This window comes from Oncorhynchus tshawytscha, linkage group LG26 (assembly GCF_018296145.1).
Source record: "Oncorhynchus tshawytscha isolate Ot180627B linkage group LG26, Otsh_v2.0, whole genome shotgun sequence".
NCBI lineage: Eukaryota > Metazoa > Chordata > Actinopteri > Salmoniformes > Salmonidae > Oncorhynchus > Oncorhynchus tshawytscha.
The window spans coordinates 9,330,443-9,356,267 of record NC_056454.1 but is presented as its reverse complement, the minus strand read 5'-3'; the positions used below and the strand labels follow the sequence as shown (position 1 = coordinate 9,356,267).

The following is a 25,825-nucleotide window of genomic DNA, read 5'->3' as shown; positions in this document are numbered from 1 at the left end:
TTTAGCTAGCTAGCTGCTCTGCAGCTAGCTTGACTTGCTATAAAGTTAGAGAAACAAGTTGAGGAAAAAGTAATTAAACGAAACATGTTTCATTATCACCTGAAACAATCTATTTATCATGTCTTGAATGAAAAGGTCATATTTAGCAATCTCCCAAAATAAATGTGATCTCTATGACGAGCGACAGGATCTCCTCCGTCTTGTGTTACAAACACTACACGTGTCCATTCAGTAGCATGGTAAAATGTTGTGAACATGACGTAGGGCATAATCAAATACGTCACGATGTGTATGGGGCACCAGTTTGTGGATTGCGTCAAGATTTGTCTAGTTTATTTTTTGCGTCCAATGCTTGTTTGTTGATTTAACATCCGGTTTAGTCCTACCAAAACGGACAAACTCCATCAAGTCTTGAGCACTGGGTTGCTAGTTTGCTGTGAGCTGGCAGGTGTGTTTATCGGGCGACCTCGTGAAAACCCGGGCCTATATAATTAGCCCATCGCATTCTGTTGAGCGACACGGGGATCCAGAGGAAGTAGAGTGAAATGCCTGTAAAAATGCTACAAATCTCCGGGAGAATGAAAATGAAGTTGTCAATTCATCAGTCGGCTACAGTATGGAGGGTTCAATCTGGATTGGGGTAAACCCACTTTTACAATCTCGAAGCAGTTTCCCTGACATAATAGGACATGCTCAGACTGCTTATACAGTGGGGAGAACAAGTATTTGATACACTGCTGATTTTGCAGGTTTTCCTACTTACAAAGCATGTAGAGGTCTGTCATTTTTTATCATAGGTACACTTCAACTGTGAAGAATCTAAAACAAAAATCCAGAAAATCACATTGTATGATTTTTAAGTAATTAATTTGCATTTTATTGCATGACATACATGACATACTAAGCTCCTCATAAAGCATTTACAGCCCATTCTTCAAGAAAGAATAGGTATTATTAATTGAAATAACCATTGTGGCTTTTATTAGACTGTGATGCCTCAATTCACTCACAGCAACATTGTTCTGTAACTGGGTTCCATCATATGGCTCTAACTTGTCATACTTCTCTCAGAAGAGCAAAACATCAGCTGCCAGGAAAGGGCTGCTTTTGGAACTGTTTATTGGTGTAAGATGAAAAATATGGCCGGCATGGCTATACTTACATGAAACCCGCTCATGGAAGGGATTCCGTGCGATATCGCACACTGAGGTCTAAGTGAAATAAGAAGTCTATGGTAATGGGGGCAGGTAGCCGAGCGATTAAAAGTGATGGGCCAGTAACTTAAAGGTGGCTGGTTTGAATCCCTGAGCCGACTAGGTTAAATATATGTCGATATGCCCTTGATCAGGGCACTTAACCCTAATTGCTCCTGGAAGTCGCTCTGGATACGAGCGTCTGCTAAATGACGTAAATGTAACATCACACTGCATCTGGGCTTACTTCCCATCCAAATGAATCTTCGATCACTCTGATGTTCAACGTCTATTCTCTCCATCCTCCTACTCAAGCACAGTCCTCAGACAATTTATATTTTACAACTCCCCGTGAAATGAGTTGCTTTCTACAAAGGCTATGTTCAATACGCATCTTTTATCTGGACCGCAGGCCCAAAATTCACTCCTGGGCCAGCAGTGATAGACAGTCTTACAGACTGTGGCTTTAATAGGAAACCAAGTGTGTGTGCCTAGGAAATTAAATACATAAAAGCTTTCACATTTTTTTTTATAAAGACCATTTCAGAACTCACAATATTACAAAATAACAAAACATTTCATGAGGATCTCCTAAGTTACAATTAAGTTAATACATTTGATTCAAACCATTTAATTACGAAATAACAGCATCACAAATACCTGAAGTAATTTGGAAAGGCGAGAACAGGAAGAGCCATTTGATGAAGCAGAAGCTGAAGAGAAATGCTGACTCCACACCAGACCGACCGGTGGCCAGTCGGTCTACGCCTCTTTAATAGCTGTGAAACGCTAGTTAAATACCTCATCTGCTTTTCTCATTTACCATTCCTCTTCACAGGGCCGCTGTGCTGCTTTAGCCTGGGAGCTAATAACTCAGAGTGGTGTGTGGGGAAAGCCTGCTGTCGTCTTTACAATACGTCTCGGGGCCCTTTGCTGATGGGGCCAAACGGCGGGGGGCCCCATTTGAAGTATTCTCAGACGAGCATTGGGACCTTCAATAATTTCCTCTTTGGATTGGAATCACAGCTCTCCTGGTGCCCAGCGCAAACACTCTAAGCAGAGAGTCTAGATAAACAGAGACGCTTTAAGGCTTTTCTAGTTGTTAAGCACTTACAGGGCTGCAAGCGATTGTAGCAGTAGTTGCTTGTAATGCTAGTCTAGCCTGGATAGAGAAATTGCATGTTAGCATGTCCATACCACCATACTTTTACTCAGTGTGTGATTTTATTATGAAGTGATCATATTGGAGTCTGGCTTGAACTCCACAAGAGTGAGGTTTATTGTGCTGTAGATAATGCATAAGTCCACTCAACTCCTTATACAAGGCCTAAGGATGTGGGCCTGGGGTGTAGGCTAGGTGATATGTAAGGAGCTGGGACTGACAGTTTACTGTAAGTGTTACCTCAGTGTTGACATCCGCTGACGATGACCCCATCTTCACCCCTACGTCTTAGCCAATCAGCAAAGCAAACAGGTCCCATGTTTGCCTATAGTCTTTAGTTTGGTCATCTCCCCTTTGGCCCAGTCCAGCCCAGCCTTAGCCTTCCAGACCACCTAGGCACTGTGTACCTAAACAGGGCACAGTTAACCTGGGCCCAGCAGCTATGCTTACCATGCTAACCTCGGCACCAGGGTCACAAATACAATGCTAATTATGCTAGCTGTGTTAGTGCAGGAGGCAGAGGAGTGAACTTCCCTCTGTCAGAACCCTACTGACCGTTCCCTCTCCATTCCCTCTCTCACTTTCTTACTTAATTAGTATTTGACTCTCTGTCCCATCAGCAAGAAACCCTCTATTCCAGACGGTGTTTGAAGTTGGGTTCAGATCCTGGAGGTTGTGCATATTATTGTGTTTTCGCCAACATAATTGCTCTGGCAACACCGTTTTCTTTAACTGTCAAGTCAATGAAACGTGTTTGAGTTGAGTGTGAGTTGAGTCTCACTGTTGGGGGGAAGCAAGGGGAGAAAGTTCATGACTTTGCACTAGGGCCCCACTTTCAGTGGAGAGAAATACCAGTTCAATTTTTCCAATTCCCAAAGCAATATGCATAGACAATAGGAACAACGTTTTAGTTTTTTACAACATATATGCCTCAAAACATTGTTACCATGGCCAAGTGAAGCATTTTGATGGAAGTATCCCAAAAGTTTCTCCATTATATTCTCATTTAGCTGCAGTCTCTAAGTTACACATTTCTAGAAAACTACTGATTAAACAGATAGACATATTAGAAGTAACTAGACAGATTTTTTGTTGTTGATCTATTGACTTTTTGACAAGTCCCTTTTTTGGGCCCAATATGCTAGACTTCAGCATTGGGCACAGTCAGCATATCCTGACCTGAGTGTAACTCCACAGTGAGGATAGGCTCCTTGCACATAGAAGTGGAAAATTCCCACCTATTTTGCTCTCTATACCCCTGAATGTACTGGAGGCCTGTGGGGGCGTCTGGCACCCCGGGACCCTGTCCACACTGGAGATTGAACATCTATTAGAAACCTGCATCATATTAAACAATCCTAAATGCTTCAAGCTGTTACACACATTGTTACACACTGCTTCTATACATTTCCACTTCACAATAACAGCACTTATCAGTTGACAGGGGCAGCTCTAGCAGGGCAGAAATTTGGTGAAAAAGGAAAGGTGGCATACTATGATGGTGCCACATTGGAAGTCACTGAGCTCTTCAGTAAGGCCGTTCTACAGCCAATGTTTGTCTATGGAGATTGCATGGCGGTGTACTCGGTTTTATACATCTGTAAGCAATGGGTGAGGCTGAAATAGCCAAATCCACTAATTTTGTATATATAGTGTATGAATCGAGAGCCACTGAGAGGTATACTACAGTGAAGAATGAATCTTTGTGATTTAGTGCCTACGGTTTTATGGCCCCACTAACTGGCCCCACTCACTGATATTACCTCTTGCTTCATTCACAAAAGGGGCTTACCATAAATATAGGGTCTGATTATCAAACTATAGTGTGTGATAAGGGGCGGCAGGTAGCCTAGTGGTTAGAGCGTTGGGCCATTAACTGAAAGGTTGGTAGATCAAATCCCCAAGCTGACAAGGTAAAAATCTGTCGTTCTGCCCCTGAACAAGGCAATTAACCCACTAGGGTTAACAAGAATTTGTTCTTAACTGACTTGCCTAATAAAAATGTATTTAACAAAATTATCTGCATGCCAGGCATATGATGTCATAAATAAAGAAAACCTTGGGCCGGCTTCCCAGAAAACCTCAGCCTGGTTTTAGTCCAGGACTAGGCTTAATCAACATCCGGGAAACCAGCCCCAAACAGAAACTCTGTTTAAACCTGGCGCCAACATGGGTCATGAGTCCTCATCTTGTCTGTTTTACACTTTTAAGACCTGATCAAAATCAATTCACAATGCATATTTTAATCATCTACACCTGTTCAAAAATGTGGACATTATCTGGTCATGTTGTCTATGAGTGGGGTCTTTCTTTCTCAATGTTTTATCTTACAGTAATCAGAGATTATATTTGTAACTCTAAGAGTCTATGTTCTCCGGTGTTGCCCGAACTTGTATAACCAATACCTATGAGGACATTTTCATTGGTAATGCTGAAGAAGTACTTCTTACTGGAAAATAGTGCTGCAATATTGAGAAATCTCTACATTTTGTTGAAAAGCCACTTCCTCCTTGATTGGGTAATGGTCGGCAGTAGTGGTGGTGTTGGTGGTAGTCAGAGATGGACCAGCTATTGGGTAGTTCTACTAGCAAATGCCAGATGGGCTAGTCCATCTTTAGTCAAGTGGGCCTGTCTAAATTGAGGAAAGTAATGGGCTGATGTGTGATCCTAGAGGAAAAAATGGGCCTGTGTGTTAGAATTGCATGGCCTGATTTCTGGCCCCAGTCTTTCCCTGGTAGTAGTGGTCCCTGAACAGGTGATGTTTACAGACTATAGTGTGTGTGGAGGAATTGTTTACTCTCCTGGTTCCCTTCATGTGTCACTCAGTGTGTCCAAGGGTGGCTAACAGAGCAAAGTTTGTCCTCATGTAGCAATTCAGTGTGCCACATCGAACGTGATGTTTAACCTGCAGTGGGCTAAATCAGGGCCACACAGTGTTTTATTAGTAATTTTAAACTAATCTACTTTGAAACAGAAGTATACACCTCACACACATGGTTATGGGGCTTAAAAAAAGAAGACACCTGTACCATGTCAGATATAGAGTTGAAATGTATTACATTTTGAGTTTGCATCCCAATAGTGCACTTTATATACATCACAGAAGACTGTAATATAACAAAACTGTTTGACATAGAAACACCAGATTTTTGGCGTTTCCCTTTAAATAATGTTAATTAATTAGGAAATTAGGCAAAACATGAATAACATTCCAACCATGAGGCCACTAGGTAATTTGACTGCAGGAAAGGCCTACAAGCTAAAGCAGGACATTTGTGTGTTTCAGAGTAATGACGGTACTAGGAAATGCAGGTTTGGAAATACACGCAATATCAATTGCAATTGCAGAGCAACAGGTATCGATCAGTATGTGATGTGAACGCTAATCTGTTCATGGAAGCAGCAAAACCAGTAGCAACATTAAAAGTGATTGCACTGTTAGTAATTGACACAAGCAGTGCTACCGATGAAAACCAGCTGGAGCTCTTTCTCTGCTGAACATCTTTTGTTCATCTTGGTATGAAACACATGCTCTCCCTCACACACCATGACACATACACACACGCGTGTGCACACACACACACGGATGGCTACACACACACACAAGGATGGATACACACACACACACACACACACACACACACACACACACACACACACACACACACACACACACACACACACACACACACACACACACACACACACACACACTGTGCTCTCATCTGACTGCTTTAGATCCACTTGCCAAGATCATTTGGGGTAAGCCTTGTAAGGGTTGCGGCCCAAACCCCGAGGTAACCAATCTTGGCATGCACATGGACAGTAAAATTCCACTCATCACAGAATGCCCCAACAAATCATCTCGTTCATAACCTTTCATAACACTTCCCTAACCTTTGTCAGATCTGCAGCCCTTGGCGGGGGCCAAACCCATCGATTTGGCTTTTTAGGCAGAGGCTTCATAAAAGCCTTGACTGATGCCGCACATGCCGGGTCATCTTTTTATTATTCTTTTTTTCCACGTCTCCCCCCGGCCACTCGTTTTCTATTTATTACCCTGATCTGAAGTCAGCGTGCTGCATGCGGAGGATGTGTGTCGATTGATGTGACAGGCCTCTGTAGAAAAGATCTGGGCTTATTAAGGGGAGGCCGGGCCCATGTGGAGCTGGTTTGGAGGTGTCAGGGAGATATAAATGCGTCATTCTGCCCGGGTGAAATACGGCCCTGAGCTCATCTTTGATCTGATGCGGGTCATCTCATACACACACATGCACATACATGAACTGCACACACACACACACACACACACACACACACACACACACACACACACACACACACACACACACACACACACACACACACACACACACACACACACACACACACACACACACACACACACACACACTCAAAGGAGGGAATCACCCCTCACTCTCACCAGGATAAGGCATCAATCTAACAGGTGTTTTACAACATGAAATACAGTATAAGTCAATTATGATGCACTATAAACATTGACTTGGGTCATGATAAAGACAAAACGCCCATATAGGTTGAGTAGCTGTTGTACCATTAGCTACTGCACAAGCAACAGCTACTCTTCCTGGGGTCCAGGAAGAACATACACATACATGACAAACTATAAAACTGTAATAGACAAGAGCAGCTTAAGATATTAGATAAAAATATAAAAAATGTAAAATAGAGTTAACTTGAATTTGATGAAACTGCTTATTCTTGGCCCAGAACCACATTGTATAGCCCCCAGTCACTGTTTAAAATCAGCCTCTCTAGCTTAGACCCTCTCCCCTGCTCCCCCCCCCCCTAATCTATCCTAGGTAAACTGGCCTCCTGCAACCCTGCTGACATGGAGCAAAAGGTCAGGGGGCATAATCAGAGGAAATCTGTGTGTGTGTGTGTGTGTGTGTGTGTGTGTGTGTGTGTGTGTGTGTGTGTGTGTGTGTGTGTGTGTGTGTGTGTATTTTAAGTGCTGCCATGTCTATTGATGGTTAATGCATATTTCTAGAATGTTAAATATTACATACAGTATTTCTTCAAACCCAAGATATCATCAGCTTCAATTACTAGTGACCAAACTTGACCTTTTCAGAGACTTCCCAGAGTCGGTTTTGGGAGCACTGGACGTGGGTAAAAGCAGCGTGACATGCATTATTACCATCCTAGTCAAAGAGATACACCAGACCCGGCAACAGAGATGGCCGTACAGGCAGGGACCTTTGAGAGGCTGCCAGAATGTCCTCACACCAGGCCCACTTACATGTGTTCAAATAATTGCGCAACTTAAAAAATTGGTCTCTGCAAAAAGTACATCTGAGATCCGCTTATTTTTAGTAGGCTAATGTAACAAATAACACAGTAAATGCATTAGGCCTCCATATTTGTAAGACATATAAACATGTAAACCTATATAGCTATTTTGTCAGTAGGCTTGGTTGCATTTTCAAGTGTTGTTCATAAAGTTAATTTTAGAGCAACACAATCTCACTCAATTCGTGCAAATATTTACAAAATGTATTTCAGCAGATTTTGTGTGGCTTAATTTGTGTGAACATACACACACTTTTGTGCGACTTCATTCATAGAAAAATATATTTTTGGGGGGGCCAACTTCAGAACAATCTTTTGCACTGCATCTCAATGCTAGAGGCGTCACTACAGACACCCTGGTTCGATCCAGGCATATTTTTATCAACCAGATTATCATCTAAATAATAGTAGCCTTATTTTTTTATTTATAAATGCCAATACTGTTTTCTATGCTTGTTTTCACTTAATACTTTAGGATACTGGTGCACTTGTAGTCAGAAAGGCCCTTTTTGGTATAGGCAAGTGTAGGCCAACACGATTTTCTTCATAACGCAATTTCATATTTAGTGGAGCCTACATTTGATTGATTTGATTTGATTTGACATTACAACATTTTCTTCATAATGCATTTAATACAAAGGTTGTCTCCAGATGTTTTATTTTTTGGTTTAGATGAAGATATTTGATTGGGGAATGGTTATACATTTTTATGATGGGAAATTATAATACACACCATAATACACACACACACACACACACACAAACACTTACAAACATATACACACACTCACTTTGTTTGTACTCATCTTATAGCCAACTCATGACTTTTGAATTAATTTTATTTTAATATTTTATTTAAAAAAAAAAACGTTTACCCCTTTTTGTCTCCTCAATTGGTAGTTACAGTCTTGTCCCATCGCTGCAACTTGTCCCATCGCTGCAAAGGTCGAGAGCCATGCATCCTCCAAAACACGACCCTGCCAAGCCTTACTGCTTCTTGACACACTTTTTGTTTACCCCTGAAGCCAGCCACACCAATGTGTCGGAGGAAACACCATACAACTGGCAACCATGTCAGCATGCATGTGCCTAGCCCGCCACAGGAGTCGCTAGAGCGCGATAGGACAAGGAAATCCCGGCCGGCCAAACCCTCCCCTAGAATGAATTATTTTTAATTAAATATTTGTAGTTATAAGTCATGTATTCATTATCTTTAAAAATTTGCATGTTTCAGTAATGATTAACATGGTTAAATAGTCATTCATCTCTGTTTGATTTATCTTTTGGTATATTTGGCATTTTTATACATATTCTGTTTCCACTGAAGAAAGCAATAAGCTATGTTCAATGTCAGCAGCAATTTCCAGTGAGAAATGTTCAGTCTGAAGCCATTTGGCTGTGGGTTTCACAGCCCTATAATAATGATACAAGTTATATCACATTAAAAAGGGTTTATTTACAATCTCTGGTGTATAACATGTTGGGCAAAGTGGTATAGGAGAGTCCGTCATATAACCTCTAATATGAGTTCAGTTTTCGAAATGAGAACCAAGAGGGGTAGCTTCATCCTTCATGACTGGGAAAGGCCTCGATTCTAGGCAGCAGAAATCCTACATCCTTCTCATTGGATCAAACAGGATGGATCAACAGTGATTCATATCACTGGTTTGCATCCTTAAAAAAGGATAGTTGTGTTTTGCTGCACAACACACATTATTTGTCTACCCATATGATGTGGGTCATTGTCAGGTTATTTGATACATGCTTCAGTAACAACAGAACACCATGGTTGTAATAAAACACTTTAAACAGGTAGTTTGTAAATGTGTAGAATGTGTTTGCTTCGGGTCCACACTGTTAAGTTAACTTATGTAAAGTAGACAGTCACAGAGGATTTTCTTCTGAATAACTGGTCAAGGCATAGCCCTTTCCATTTAGCTTCAGGCAACGTTAATGTAAGGCTTGACTACCTGTAGTCACCTGTAGTGACTACTTCTATCTGTCATGCCCATTGTTGCTTATCCATTGTTCACTAGCTATATCAATGTAATTACATTCCAACACAATGTTGAAAAACAGAATGCTTCCCACCACTAGACGTGAGCTGGACGTGATCGCAACGCCGCCACCAATGTAGCGGAAAAAATTGAAAGCTGCAACAGGGACTCTAACCAGGGCTCATACGTGGCAAAGTGAGCTCTAACAGTCATTGCCATGAAAACCTAGGCAGAGGCAGTAGGCCTACAATGCATGCATAGTCCTTGTAACGATAGTCTAAGTATATAACATGATTGACACAACTGCAATAATCATCATGAAATGGCCTTGGAAGTGCCAACATAATTCGTTACTTTACATTATCCTGTTTAACTGCTTAAATGATCATAGTCCAGACTCATTATAGTTTAAATACCATGCAGTTGCACCAGGGACATTTAAACCAAACAGATTTTCTTTGCAGGTCTTCTGTTTCCCCACATTTATTGATTAATTTATTTCCCATCATGAAAATGTATCCCCATTCCCCAAGAAATACCTTCATCGATATGACACAAAAAATCTGGAAAATACAGTTTTTTTCTCCAATCTGGCAACCCTCACCAAATCAGACATACCACCAGGATCCTAAAGTATTAAGCAAAAACAAGCAAAGAAAACAACATTGGCATTAATCAAATCAAATAAAAACACAAGGCTACTATTATATTATAAGTGTTTCGGTGACAACCTGGTTGATTAACAAAATTGGATTGTTGACACGTTTTTTATATTTAAATAAATGTGGGATACAAAAAAAGGGAGTGTAGAACATCATTGCCCAAAAAGCATTGCTTCAATAACTGTCAAAAATTGTTCCGAAGTCGCACAATTTTTTTTCCTCTACCAATTAAGTTTAACAAAATGTTGGGTATTTTCACAAAAATGCACGAAATCTGATTCAATATTTTGTGTACATATTTACACGAATTGAGTGTGAGATTGTGTTGCTCAGAGAGGTATTGAAGTAGGCTACAGTATTTGATTTCATATAATTGACCGTTTATAAGAATAACATTGCACAAAATAAAATCTATATCTTGCATCTGGGTGAATATACTCACTTGTTATTAGGCTTCATCCTTCACACATATTACCAAGCAATTAAACTCATGGTGCAATTCAAGTATTTCATAATTATGAGGAAGGATTTCAATTAATGATATCTTAATATTACAGATAAATGTATAGGTAAAACACACATACAGTGGGATTTTACTCCAATGTTAAAAGCATTTTGGCAGCAGACAATTCGGCCGTTATTACGAGCCACTTGCGCACCGTTATGTGTAGAAAACATGACATCACACATGAAGAGGTGGAACTTTGCCAAAACGCCAATGCGAAACGTCCACTGGAGGCATCCACAGAGACACGTTACCTTTTCGGTGACTTCCACATGATGAAAGCTTGGAAAGCATACATACTTTTGATTAATTAGTGAACAAGTGTATCTATTCCCAACTGTCTGTATAGGGTAAGTATTTTCTATGTATTCACAAACTAAATGTTCACTGAACTTATAGATTCATAGACTGTTCTCTCTGCTACCGCACGGCAAGCGGTACCGGAGCGCCTAGTCTAGGTCCAAAATGCTCCTTAACAGCGGACTATTTACATTGACCCCCCTTGTTTTTACACTGCTGCTACTCGCTGTTTATTATCTATGCATAGTCACTTTACCTCTGCCTGCATGTACAAATAACCTCGATTTACCTGTACCCCCGCACATTGACTCGGTACCGGTACCCCTGTATATAGCCTTGCTATTGTTATTTCATTGTCGAACTTTTTATTTTGTTTTATACTTTAGTTTATTTAGTAAATATTTTCTTAACTATATCTCTTGAACTGCATTGTCGGTTAAGGGCTTGTAAGAATTTCACGGTAAGGTCTACTACACCTGTTGTATTCCGCGCATGTGACAAATATACATTTATTTGATTTTGAATAGAAGGCCTATTGAGATGCATCATAGAGAGATATCAACTATATATTATTTAGATTACATATAAGCCTATATATATTTAGGTTATTATGCCTATATTTATCGTTTATCTTGATGTCACTATATTAAGATAGTCAGTATAACGGAATTAAATGGGTATTGTTCATTAATATCCAAATAAGAAACAACACACTTTTCATAATTTTAATTACGCATTTATCAAATAAACGTACTATATTTGGAATAGGAAGGCTAGAACATGAATTATTGCAGATAATAATAATAGACCTATTGTTACTTTTGTCAATTTGATTGTTTTGACATGACCATCAAATATGTTCTGACTGAAGTCCTGGGCTGCTAGAATGATGGAGTGTAACCTAAGACTGTTCCCTCCTGTTTATTAGCTGGCCAATCAGAGTCCAATACTGCCTCCCCCTCCACTCAGACAACTATTTAGCATCTGAAACTTGGATAAAGTTTCCCCCAAAAAGTAAGGAAAAACGTCCTGCGAGAGAAGGACGGTGCCAAGCGTACGTTTGAAAGTAGTGTATCAGACTCCCAAGACGTAAAGAGAAGAATAGTCGTAGAGTAAGACATTTTTTTAAACGGCTTTCTGTCGGTGCCTGGCTGCATATTCGGATATATTTTCTAACTCAGGCTTCAAAAGTGGAGACCGTTTTTTCTTCGATATCCTTGCATTTCTTTAAACGAGAAATGGAAGAGGGCTCAAGTTCTCCCATCTCCCCTGTGGATAGCCTAGTGACCAGCGAGGAGGAGTTGGACAGACAACAGAAAAGATTTGGAAGGAAGAGGAGACACAGTAAAAAGACGAGCGAAGACAGCAGTCCGGGTTCCGTGAAACGGGGCAAAAAAACGAGTCCAAGCAGCAATCAGTCCTACGAGGAGTTGCAGAACCAGCGGTGCCTGGCCAACGTCAGGGAGAGGCAAAGGACACAGTCGCTCAACGAAGCCTTCTCGTCTTTACGCAAAATCATCCCCACTCTACCCTCGGATAAACTGAGCAAGATCCAGACACTAAAACTGGCCTCCAGATACATAGACTTCCTCTATCAGGTGCTGCAAAGCGATGAGATGGACAACAAGATGTCGAGCTGCAGCTACGTTGCGCACGAGAGACTCAGTTATGCGTTCTCGGTGTGGAGGATGGAGGGCGCGTGGTCAATGTCTGCAACGCACTAGCACCCAAAGCCCTTGACTCATTGCCAAAGCGGTAGGTGGCAAATGCAGCTTTTACCTCCCATGAGACGAAACAAAACCAAAAATAAGTCCAAAATGGTGATGATGATGATTATTATTATGCATACAAGTTGTGAACATAAAGAGTAGGCCTATTCCTATAGGCTAGCCTATATCCTAGTTGAAATTCGTGAACATTATAGGGCAAATTTAACAAGTGATAATAATGGCGAACCTCACATACAGTAGTTATAGCAGTGGCACTGGTTAATGACCCTGGGGGAAACAAATATTAGGTTGTGGCTTTAGCTTAAAGTCAGTGTCAGGTAGGCTATTGATTTCAAAGCGAAACCATGTCCCCTCTAATTCTATAGGTAATAACAATAGTATAGTGAATTATGTACGGAATAATTGTAACCTACCCAATTGCTCAGTGAATTTGTATGATCAAATGAATCTGGTAGCTCAATAGCCTACAAATAACATTTGTACACATCCATGCCGTACATTTCACCAGTCCGCGCGCACCCGGAGTCTGACGCGCAGAAACGCGTGTGGATGACCTGAGCATGAGCCAGGTTAATACACAGTTAAACAAGTGCTCCATCAGCATTGCTTGACAATAACACTTTTGCTAAATGAGAAGAAAACGGTCTTTAAACTAAGTTAGTGAGGGTCATGGAGTACTTAATTCACAATAAGAATATGGCTGCTTCATGGTTTATGGACATGGAAACTTGGTGTTATTAATGTAAATAATGGTTTTGGAACATTGTTTACTTGCCAAGCACCGAGGTAGCAACCAAAGACAACTATAAAATAGCTTCACTGACACTGGGGGAGTGAATAATGGTAGAAACGTATGGGGGTTTTCCCAGCTGAGAGTGGCATGACAGCTCGAAAACACATTAAACTCTGCGGTGAGATGTGAGTCTTGCACTTAGTCCTTGTCCGTTCTTTAACGACATTTTAAGACGAAGGGCCTATGGGAGAGAGAGAGTGGTTGGCCGCATAAAAACGCAGTAGACTTGAACAGCCTACCATGGGTAATTTACATTCACAATGGAGAACTTTCTTGTATGGAGGCCGCAGGAATGGCAACGCTCGGCTTGGGCCCGAGAGTTTAAACCAGCGTTTGATTAAATATTTGAGCCATTAGGCCTAAAGGCTATCTATACTGGCTGGTTGCATGTAAAAAAAAATGGATACGGTATTTTGAGAGTTTCTACTTCCCTTATCATTGCATACCGTTACCCAAAACGTTGTGCGGCTTTTGCGCTGTGAAGCAAGTCATTGAGACGTATTTATCCATCACTATTGAGACGTATTTATCCATCACTATGCATGCCACACAACAGTCTGAATGCATTTGTTTTCTTGTCCCAGTGCCCTTGACCTAATTAGAGTAGTGTAAATCTAATGCACATTTTGTCAAATTGAGAATGAAGAGCCTTGATATGGCATAGGCTACATGTTCAAAAATCAAATAGGAATGGTTAGGAATGGTTTGCTGCTTCAAATAATTATTATAAACATTGTTAATATGCCTAGGCCTACTTCTTTCTAAAGGAGTATAGGCCACACATTTACCTATGCTATTAAATGACATGTCTGCTCTGAATAGGTTAGACCAATTCTAGTAGGCTACTGATGTATTGGAAAACATATTTAAAGTCGTATATGAGTTGAACATGGATTCAAAATCGTGACAGCGAAGGACATATTTCCAGTGAAATAATGCCTGCTTTTGGTTTGTTTAGCTCCATGGACTGGAACCATGTAGTTTACAGACCGCCCACTCGCAAATCAATCGATCACCAGAAAGACTTTGTTGTCGTAGGCTTTAAACCAGCTCTTCTGTAAAGAGGACAAATAAACGACACTATGGCGATTTGTGTAAACACTGTACATTTGAAGGTGGTCCTTCTCGAACTTAACCGGACGTATTTTCAATATCAAATGCTGCTGCCAATGCTGTCTGGGGTTTCATTAGCCTGTGTGAGGAAGGAATGTCAAAGGAAAATAAGAGACAAACCCAGAATGACATGTTATTTTTCTTGGGATGTGGTCTTTACATTCATTTGTTCTCATTAAAACGACATAATTAAAATATTATCAACAATTTATGAGGCTCAAATCAAAACTAGGCCCAGAGACTTGGCTACTCATACGTGCATTAGCCTATAGGCTGATGTAATCAGCTTAGCTCTTTTTCCCCCTTACATGGGTTATTGAACAAAACGAATACAAATATGTTTAACCCACACATACTCAATATGTATAGCAAATTCTAGCCTAGTAATATTTATTAAACGAATTCAAGAAACAAAACGGCCATCTAAAGTCTAATAGAAATATAGGCTAATTGCGGCATTTACACTTTGCCTCATAAATTACTGAAAGGAAATGTAGCCAACTGTGAATGAAGTAAAATGCATTTGCATAGACTACTTTCGGAATAATATCACTGCATAAATATTTATCATAGATTTATGATGCTGTATGTTCACTCTTCCATAAAAATGAAAACATCCTAAAACGGACAGGTGCTCATATCCCTTACAGTCTATTTGGCCCACTCCGTTATTTTCCAGTGATGCAATTACATAGGCCACTGTGGTTTATGCACCACATTTAAAATGAAATCCCTTTCCGTTGTTGACATATGGTTTCACTCAGGGCGAAATAATTGTTTCATTAATGACTTCCTATGCCAGTGAACGTTTCAAATAGACACTTGTGCCACCCTTAAGGCCAATAGACAATGCACGGTGTCATTGCTAGCCTTAGCATTCTCTTTCAGGAATTAAGTGCAATAAAGCTATGCATGTGATGTATTAGTTATACTATATTGTAAAGCTTTTGCTTGATAATATATATGCAATAAATCTGTAATATTGGTAATTGGTGCTAACATTTTGATGTGTTTTTTTAATTTATTTTTTTACCGTTATAGACTGTTTACTTCTACAAAGTATGAAGACACCAAATCTATTGAAGAACCCACGAACCTCAGAAACATTGTCAAGAGACGTAAATGTGACACACAGCTCTCCTGGAGTGCGTTGAGTGCAATTACCTAACACATGGAACAGTGTGAGAAGGAGTCAAAATAACCTTGAAAATCATGTTGCATACTCAGACAGTGTTGTCAGACAGTGTGGTATGACGCTTCTAGTGTCTACTGGTGCATTATCACGTTGTTTTAATGTCGGTGATGATAGTAGGAAAAGCCATATTTGATCTTTTTTGGGGGAAATTACATTTCTTTCTGTTTTTAAAAACAATACATAGAAGTATATAAATGTTTCTTATTGTACATACCTGTAAGTATCTTCAGCTTGTAAGGGACCAATGCAATTTAGAATACGTTATTGAAGTACGCTCCATGGATGTTCAACTCCGTTTTTTTTTTGCCTATTTATTAAAAGACATATTTTTGAATGATGAAGTTGAGCCCTTTGATTTATGTTTCCATAGAATACCGTAGCAATTGTGCCATTATGACATATGCTATATCCCCTATATTATATATCAATGTAAATAATTCCAGTAGGCTACATAAATAAAAAAAGTTTAAACTCAAATAAACTGAGTAAAAACCATACCATTTCTTCTCCTGATCGTTTTGCATCTTGTTTGAGATTGAATTAAGAAAAACAATTGCATTATTTCTTTGTGACTGTAAAAAAATCCACGACACTACTGTGTGATATGTGTGACTATTGTTACTCGCTAATGACTATTGTTACTCGCTAACAGTGTTTGTTTGTAGAAGGGTCTCTGCCATATTTTCTCCGGATAATTTCATAGACTAGGCGAAAACAAACACTCCTTTCACTGCTTAGTGTGAGATTTTGTTGAGCTTTTTTTTCTCTTGTTGTGGAAAAAAAAATCACCCGCTAAAAACCGTCAAATTAAAACTGCCGGGCTTTATTAACAGCGGGGGTAATTCGAGCCAGTTTCAAACCAAAGGCATATAAAAGTATTGTCCGCCTTAATAACAACGTAATCATTTAAATAGCGATGCCGTGAGGGGAATTCTTTAACGAGCAAGGGAGCCCGAACAACCGCAGATAACAACAATAACTATCGCGCAGCTTTTAAATACCGGGCCCCTAGTAGACCTCTTAATTTTCCCTTTCAATCTAACCCACACACTCTCAAAGCACACAATTGTTTACGTTCAATTTTCCCAGACTTGGTTAAGATATACATCTCTAAACAGTGAAAGGACCTTATTGTTAAACACAGTTTGCACAGTGCGGGTCACTCAGTGCAAGTTCAGCGTTTTGGCATTCATTCCACTTTGACAAACCCTTGCTATAATGTTGCTGTTGACTTTTATTGTCTTGCATGCCCATTGTCAAATTATAGGGTTATTGTCATTTTGAAAAAGGTGCCAGGCCTACAAAAACGTTGAATTTCACTGCATGGCGCCTTCGGGAAATATCATGAAAATGACTTGTAAAAAAAGCAAACTCACCTATGGTGGTTAACCATGATGTTAAGGCATGTAAGACGAATTCCTATTTTGATAACGATGCCTCAACATAGAAGCCTGACTGCAAAACTACTGGCAGACATACACCAAACAACCTGAATAAACTTCAAGATGAGTGTTCAAATCCTGGTGGAGGAAATCTGGCAGCGTTTTGAAGTGGAAGCACCTGCGATGTACAGTAATGTTCTCCAGTTGTGATGCTCTTGGATGCTGCAGTAGGCTAGCCTTTAGCATACTCAAATAGGAAGTTGTTACGTGAAGTCACATAGGCCTATCTATTTCCCATGCTCACACCTGCATCCAATCCAGTAGCCTTAGGCCCATATTCATTGCACGCACCTGTTCAGGGCCTCGTTTCCCAGAGACTTCGTAGCGTTAAGATCATCGTTAGAACTTTCTTACCATGTAGCCGAAGTGTTTTCTCTAGGAGCTGATCCGTCGTCACTGTTGTTGAATAATTATAATGTTTAAGGTAAGATTTGAATGGAGAAAGCTGATCCGAGAGCAGCGCTGCTTTCTTTTGATCTTATCAGTACAGAATCAACACATGGTTTAATGCACTTACCAAATGTTCTCTCTACTTGCTTGTTTGGGAAACACTTGAAAAATAAAGATGCATCTGGTATGCTCATCTTACATCTCAACTGGAAAACGAGACCCCATTCAATTAAAGCAACAAGAAGAAACACGATTTTTTACATTTATTTTATAATAATGCATATTTAAGCACAAAGGGCCGAGGTGGTGTGGTATATTGCCAATATACCATGGCTAAGGGATGTTCTTATGCATAACACAATGCGGCCCTTAGCGTGATATGTTGGCCATATATCACAAACCACCGAGGTGCCTTATGCTGTAATAAACGGGTTATCAATGTAATTAGAGCAGTAAATATACATGTTTTGTCATACCCATGGTATAAGTTCTGATATACCACCCTGTTAATAATTATCAATATAATATCAATATGTAATTTAACAATAGCACAGATGTTTAGCCTTCTTTGAATAACGTTTTGTCTATCTTACAATGATGTATAATTTAAGGCTGGAGGGGTACATTGTTTTGCAATCTGTATGAAGAATTTGAATATATGTGGTTCTGATTGCAATCAGATATAAAATGGCAATTAAATGCTACATGTTATGTGGTATTAAGTGACTTATTGATTAAACCCTGGAACAAGTCAGGTATGGATGTTCATGCAACAGTGTAGAAGAGTCTATGAATGGATAGCCTATATCCAAGTAGCCTAGAGGTCTGTGCACTTCATATTCAACAGTGTAGAAGAGTCTATGAATGGATAGCCTATATCCAAGTAGCCTAGAGGTCTGTGCACTGCATATTCAACAGTGTAGAAGAGTCTATGAATGGATAGCCTATATCCAAGTAGCCTAGAGGTCTGTGCACTGCATATTCAACAGTGTAGAAGAGTCTATAAATGGGTAGCCTATATCCAAGTAGCCTAGAGGTCTGTGCACTTCCTATTCAACAGTGTAGAAACGTTTATGAATGGATAGCCTATATCCAAGTAGCCTAGAGGTCTGTGCACTTCATATCTTGCAAGTGTAAAACGATTCTTAGCATAGTATAGGCAACTATACGCTATGAATTTGAAAACTCGACACAAAATGTATTTTCAACATCAAATGTTAGATAATTTATTATATTAGGGCTATTTTCTTGCACTAAAAAGTTGAACTAATCAAATTCAAGAAAGTCATGTTTAGGCCAATGAGCTCATTTGAAAACGGTATTAGACTATAGTCTTGTTGGTTGACCATGCATTGTAGTCGTGGGTAGTCATGGACGAGGTCCAGGTGGAGATCTGAGTAGGCCTATGCCAGGTCCATTTCGACCTAGTTCGGCCATCGGCAGCGCGTTTGATAACGACTCATTATCCCGCGCGCTCACAGCCAAGCAACACGGGAAATCGCCTGGGGCCTACTGCTCAAGCAGCGCTAGAGCCCCAGATGTTTCCTGTAAAATCAGACGGAAAAAGCTACAACATTTTAATTTGCAGTAAAAGGGATAAAGTAAAGGTTTATGCTGTGTGCGCCTCAAATAGGATTTCATGTTCAGCAAGGTCGCTGAAATGCTAAGGTTACTTTACCATTGGGGGGGGGTGCGGCATGACTGAAGAGTTTTTTTGGTGTGGTAAAGCTCAAAGTCAACTGCAACTGCCATGGTGTCGACCCGACCTCGCATGCTTGCTTGCTATGGAATGAGTCAAGAGGGCTGAGTGTGTGAGTCAGAATATAAATGGGCATACACTGTCATTATTGGAGGAAATAGAGAAACCATTTGACTCAACCAAAGGCCTAACTACAGTGGGGAGAACAAGTATTTGAAACACTGTCGATATTGCAGGTTTTCCTACTTACAAAGCATGTAGAGGTCTGTAATTTTTATCATAGGTACACTTCAATTGTGAGAGATGGAATCTAAAAACAAAAATCCAGAAAATCACATTGTATGATTTTTAAGTAATTAATTTGCATTCTATTGCATGACATAAGTGTTTGATACATCAGAAAAGCAGAACTTAATATTTGGTACAGAAACCTTTGTTTGCAATTACAGAGATCATACGTTTCCTGTAGTTCTTGACCAGGTTTGCACACACTGCAGCAGGGATTTTGGCCCACTCCTCCATACAGACCTTCTCCAGATCCTTCAGGTTTCGGGGCTGTCGCTGGGCAATACGGACTTTCAGCTCCCTCCAAAGATATTCTATTGGGTTCAGGTCTGGAGACTGGCTAGGCCACTCCAGGACCTTGAGATGCTTCTTACGGAGCCACTCCAGCCAGTTGCCCTGGCTGTGTGTTTGGGGTCGTTGTCATGCTGGAAGACCCAGCCACGACCCATCTTCAATGCTCTTACTGAGGGAAGGAGGTTGTTGGCCAAGATCTCGCGATACATGGCCCCATCCATCCTCCCCTCAATACGGTGCAGTCGTCCTGTCCCCTTTGCAGAAAAGCATCCCCAAAGAATGATGTTTCCACCTCCATGTTTCACGGTTGGGATGGTGTTCTTGGGGTTGTACTCATCCTTCTTCTTCCTCCAAACACGGAGAGTGGAGTTTAGACCAAAAAGCTCTATTTTTGTCTCATCAGACCACATGACCTTCTCCCATTCCTCCTCTGGATCATCCAAACTTCAGACGGGCCTGGACATGCAATGGCTTGAGCAGGGGAACCTTGCGTGCGCTGCAGGATTTTAATCCATGACGGCGTAGTGTGTTACTACTGGTTTTCTTTGAGATTGTGGTCCCAGCTCTCTTCAGGTCATTGACCAGGTTCTGACGTGTAGTTCTGGGCTGATCCCTCACCTTCCTCATGATCATTGATGCCCCATGAGGTGAGATCTTGCACGGAGCCTAAACCGAGGGTGATTGACCGTCATCTTGAACTTCTTCCATTTTCTAATAATTGCGCCAACAGTTGTTGCCTTCTCACCAAGCTGCTTGCCTATTGTCCTGTAGCCCATCCCAGCCTTGTGCAGGTCTACAATTTTATCCCTGATGTCCTTACACAGCTCTCTGGACTTGGCCATTGTGTAGAGGTTGGAGTCTGTTTGATTGAGTGTGTGGACAGGTGTCTTTTATACAGGTAACGTGTTCAAACAGGTGCAGTTAATACAGGTAATGAGTGGAGAACATGAGGGCTTCTTAAAGAAAAACTAAGAGGTCTGTGAGAGCCGGAATTCTTACTGGTTGGTCTTGGCCATTGTGGAGAGGTCGGAGTCTGTTTGATTGAGTGTGTGGACAGGTGTCTGTTATACAGGTAATGAGTTCAAACAGGTGCAGTTAATACAGGTAATGAGTGGAGAACAGGAGGGCTTCTTCAAGAAAAGCTAAGAGGTCTGTGAGAGCCGGAATTCTTACTGGTTGGTAGGTGATCAAATATTTATGTTATGCAATAAAATGCTAATTAATTACTTAAAAATCATACAATGTGATTTTCTGGATTTTGGTTTTAGATTCTGTCTCTCACAGTTGACATGTACCTATGATAAAAAATTACAGACCTCTACATGCTTTGTAAGTAGGAAATCCTGCAAAATCGGCAGTGTGTCAAATACTTGTTCTCCCCACTGGATGTAAAATTGGCTTCAGCATTTACAAACAAAACAAGTGGGTTTTAATGTGCTGCTATGATGATGAGGAGGATGAAGATGATTATTAGATTTATCATTATTAGTCAAAGTAGTTAGTGGTAGTATTTTTGTAAATTAATTTCATGAGTATGTGAGAGTGGAGGTGCACAGCATGTGGTGCACTGGGTACTACAGTGCTAGGCCTATACAGGCCTATACAGTCCACTAACCCTGCCAGGCCTCATTTTGACATATGGGCAGCCACTCAGCCTAGCTTGTACTGTTTATTATTCCTATTTAAGTAGATCCTGATTAGTGTGAACAATATTCACACTAATCCAGGGACGCTGCTCAAAACATGGAATGTGACGCCCCCGTAGCCAAAAGGGAATAGACAGAGTTTCTCCTCCTCGTCCTCCTCCCTTTCCGTCCTTAATCAGGATCGGTAATACTTTGATCCCCTACAAAGAGGGCCAAATCATCTGACCAGGGCCTGTGGGGAGGGGAGGAGGGGGGGGTATACGTTGCACCCATGTGTAGAGAGTAGTATTCTGCACTCAGCATTGCAGATGGCCCTAAGCATGTCATCACAACAGAAGGATAGAAGGAGCTACTTCTCTAACTTTGACATTAGTGCTTTACCATGTGATAAAGCTGTCATGAGAATACTATTACATGACATAACATGAGTAATAACATTGTCGGCTGATTTAATACTGTCGTGTTTTTTTGTGCCATCTGTTATGAGTGTTGTGTAACATGACAGGTGATTGTCTCTACCATGGTGGTATGTTGTGACAGCCATTATGTCGTTAAGGTGATGTGTTATTACTTTGACAGTAGTCCTCATATCGGTAGATGGCAGGCTGACAAAATGTGTGGGTGTGAGGTCAGTGTCGCCTCACTCATTGTAAGAGCCCAAAAAGTCATATTTTCCAGTGTGTGAATCCACATGCTTATAGGGCTTTTCCCATACTGAGCCAAACCAAGCTGAGTTGGCCTGGTTACACACCCACCATAGTTGCTGGAACTGTGGAGAAAAGGACAATGTGAGAAGTAATCTAAGCTGTGTTTGGGTCGGCACGATAGTGTATAAAAGCTGTGTGTGTGGCGTGTGTGTGGCACAGTGTGTTAGCCAGGTGGGGCTTGCTTACATTGTACATAAACACCCCTACAAACTGAGGTTAGCACTCCATCTGAAAACAGAGTCTTCAGCAAATCCCCTGTCATTTGTCAGAGCAAGGGATAAGTGATGAGGTACTGGAAACTGGGCTTTGAGCACAGAGGAGTGGAGGAGTCCAGAGAGATGGATGGATGAGATGACCAGGGAGGGAGCTCCAAACACTGGATCCCTAACCATCCTCCATCTTCCATCCTCCTCCCATCCCTCTCTCTTTCTCTTCTTGCTCTCACCCTTGTGGGTGGCCCCACAAGCTTTCTGAGCTTTTAATTTTTTATTTTTTTTACATAAAAGACTGTAAAAACACCAGGAAATCAGGAAAGTGATTTTAACTTAAGAAATCTGTTTCCAAGTATTCTCACACATAATAGAGAGACTGATAAGATCATATACAAATAAGCAAGGCTTAAAATGATTATATTTTAGTCAAACATATCTGTTTGGGCTTCTTGCGGTCAATTTGCAGTCTACAAACTACTTGTAATTGCACCCTGACCAGCCGCTCCAGAAAAAAATTACCCGCGGCTGAATCTAGTTGATAATCCATGCAATAGAGGTGTCGCTATAGAGTATTTCTTGCCCACCGTCCAAGCACTACAGGAGGTGTGTGTGGTTTGTGTGTGTGCAAGCGTGTGTCCCATTCTATTCTGTCCCAGTGTCTCCCCTAAGCCACCTTCCCCCTTCATCCTTTGGAGTGCCAAACCTCCCCCTCTTCACCACTCCACATCCCCGCCCCTCCCCTCTCACTCCATTCCACCACAGGGAGATTTCCGCCCGGCTCTCCGAGTGGAGGAATTAAACTGGACAAGAAAATGGGTTAAGAACACTAAAGTGGTTGTAAAGATGGCTGTAAAAAGGCAGTGGTGGAGGAATGCCAATGCGGGCCAGGCAGCCATTGGGGAAATAACCCACCGGACTGAACTGAAGTGGCCTTCCAGCCCAAGGCCTCAGCCTAGGAGTTTGGTTTCTGTTTGTCAGCCTTTTAAGTGGGTTTAATAGTGTGGTTTCTTTTCAGACACCTGGGCCCTCTGGTCCCACACACACTCTTGCTTAGAGGACGGCATAGTTTAAAGTGCTAACTAGACATGCACACACGCACACGCACACACACACACACACACACGTGTATCAGTACACACACACGTACACATGTACACTCATACAATTAGAAAATGTTGGAAAAAAATCATAATACGGTAGGGAACATATCCTATCCCCTTTGCCCTTCAGTTGTTGTCCTGGCAATCTCTCCCTCAACGTGATCAATACAAAGAAGATGATTGTGGACTACAGGAAAATGAGGACGCCCCTATTTCTCATCTACGGGGCTGTAGTGGAGCAGGTTGAGAGCTTCAAGTTCCTTGCTGTCCACATCACAAACAAACTAACATGGTCCAAGCACACCAAGACAGTCGTGAAGAGGGCACGACAAAACCTATTCCCCCTCAGGAGACTGAAAATATTTGGCATGGGTCCTCAGATCCTCGAAAGGTTCTACGGCTGCACCATTGAGAGCATTCTGACTGGTTGCTTCACTGCTCAGCCTCCGACTGCAAGGCACTACAAAGGGTAGTGTGTGCGCTCTACTACATCATTGGGCCAAGCTTCCTGCCATCCATAACGTCTATACCAGGCGGTGTCAGAGGAAGGCCCTAGAAATTGTCAAAGACTCCAGCCACCCTAGTCATAGACTGTTTCCTCTGCTACCGCATGGCAAGTGGTACCAGAGCGCCAAGGTCCAAGAGGCTTCTAAACAGCTTCTCCCCTCAAACCATAAGACTCATGAACAGCTAATCAAATGGCTACCCAGACTATTTGCATTTATTTATTGTTATTATCTATGCATAGTCACTTCAATAGTCACTTTAACTCTACGTACATGTACATATTACCTCAATTACCTCGACACCGGTGCCCCCGCACATTGACTCTGTACAGGTACCCCCTGTATATAGTCTAACTATTGTTATTTTACTGTTGCTGTTGAATTATTTGTTACTTTTATTTCTGTTAATTATATATTCTTTTGGTATTTTTCTTAAAACTGCATTGTTGGTTAAGGACTTGTAAGTCAGCATTTCACTGTAAGGTGATACATCTGTTGTATTCGACGCATGTGACAAATAAAATAACATTTGATTTGATTTGAATTTCACCTATATATTCCACCATTGGTGCAGTAACTCACTGCAGTCTCTGTCTATGGTCAGAGCTGGACTTGTGTGTCCAGCCTGTGTGATTTGTAACAGTTTAAACAGAAGGCCTTGATCCCGGTCACCTCTGTGGCTGAAACTTGATCTGGCCCCAGGCCCAGCCCCTCACTGTGACATGTTTGCACACCACACCACTTTCCTCTTCATTAGTACAGGTTCTGACCCCGGGGTCACCAAGGGTCAGCACAGGTCAGGCTACCACAGGAGCCCACGCTCTCACTCACGCTGTCCTTTTCTCCTGCCATGTTCTCTTGCTCTCTCGCTCTCTCTCATCCTGCCATACTCTCTCCCTCTCCCACGAGCTCACTCACTCTCCTCTTCCCTCTTTCTCCTTGTTTCCCTCCAAGCTCTCACTATCTCACTCTGTGTTCACTCTCCCCTCCTCTCCTTCCATGCTTTCACCAATTATGTCCTTCACAGTGAGTACTCATCTCTTACACAGTTCAGTGTTAACTGATACAGGATGATAGTAAATGGTTAGTGCACAATACAGTCTGTGTTTGTGTGTGTGTGTGTGTGTGTGTGTCTCCTCCCCCTAGTGGTAGCTAGTTGGAATAAGCAACAAAGTATTCCAGTAGAGATGTGGTTAAAATATTTTGTCTCTCTTATCTCATCATTCCAAGCAAAACCGTTAATATTCTGACCTTCAGTCCTTTCACAGTACTGCGTACACAGTACTGCGTACACAGTACTGCGCGCGAAGCACATCTACTAGATCATGTATTATGAAAGATGGGTGACATCCTTTTATGAGATTATATCTAGATAACATCTATTGCAATACAAAGGACAACGAGAACAAGACACACACCCAACTTGAATAGATGGTGCTCCTCTTTCAGCCAGTGTGACTTAAATAACAGAGCATCATAAGGTGACATGACGAGTTATGTCTTGGCATTAACTTGCATTGTGTCGTTATACCTCTAAAGGTAAAATGTTCAATAACAATC

General features: G+C 41.2%; 1 protein-coding gene across 1 annotated transcript; it reads left to right on the top strand.

Annotated features, from left to right (window-relative positions):
* The first annotated feature begins 12,140 nt into the window (after positions 1-12,140).
* Positions 12,141-16,484, top strand: twist2 (twist-related protein 2). Its single transcript, XM_024388765.2, has 2 exons — positions 12,141-12,908; positions 15,831-16,484. The coding sequence occupies exon 1, from the start codon at positions 12,392-12,394 to the stop codon at positions 12,875-12,877; it is 486 nt and encodes a 161-aa protein (XP_024244533.1). The 5' UTR covers positions 12,141-12,391; the 3' UTR covers positions 12,878-12,908; positions 15,831-16,484.
* The last annotated feature ends 9,341 nt before the right edge of the window (positions 16,485-25,825 follow it).

Coding starts and splice junctions, on each gene's coding strand:
- twist2 (XM_024388765.2), top strand. CDS start 12,392: ATGGAAGAGGGCTCAAGTTCTCCCATCTCCCCTGTGGATAGCCTAGTG.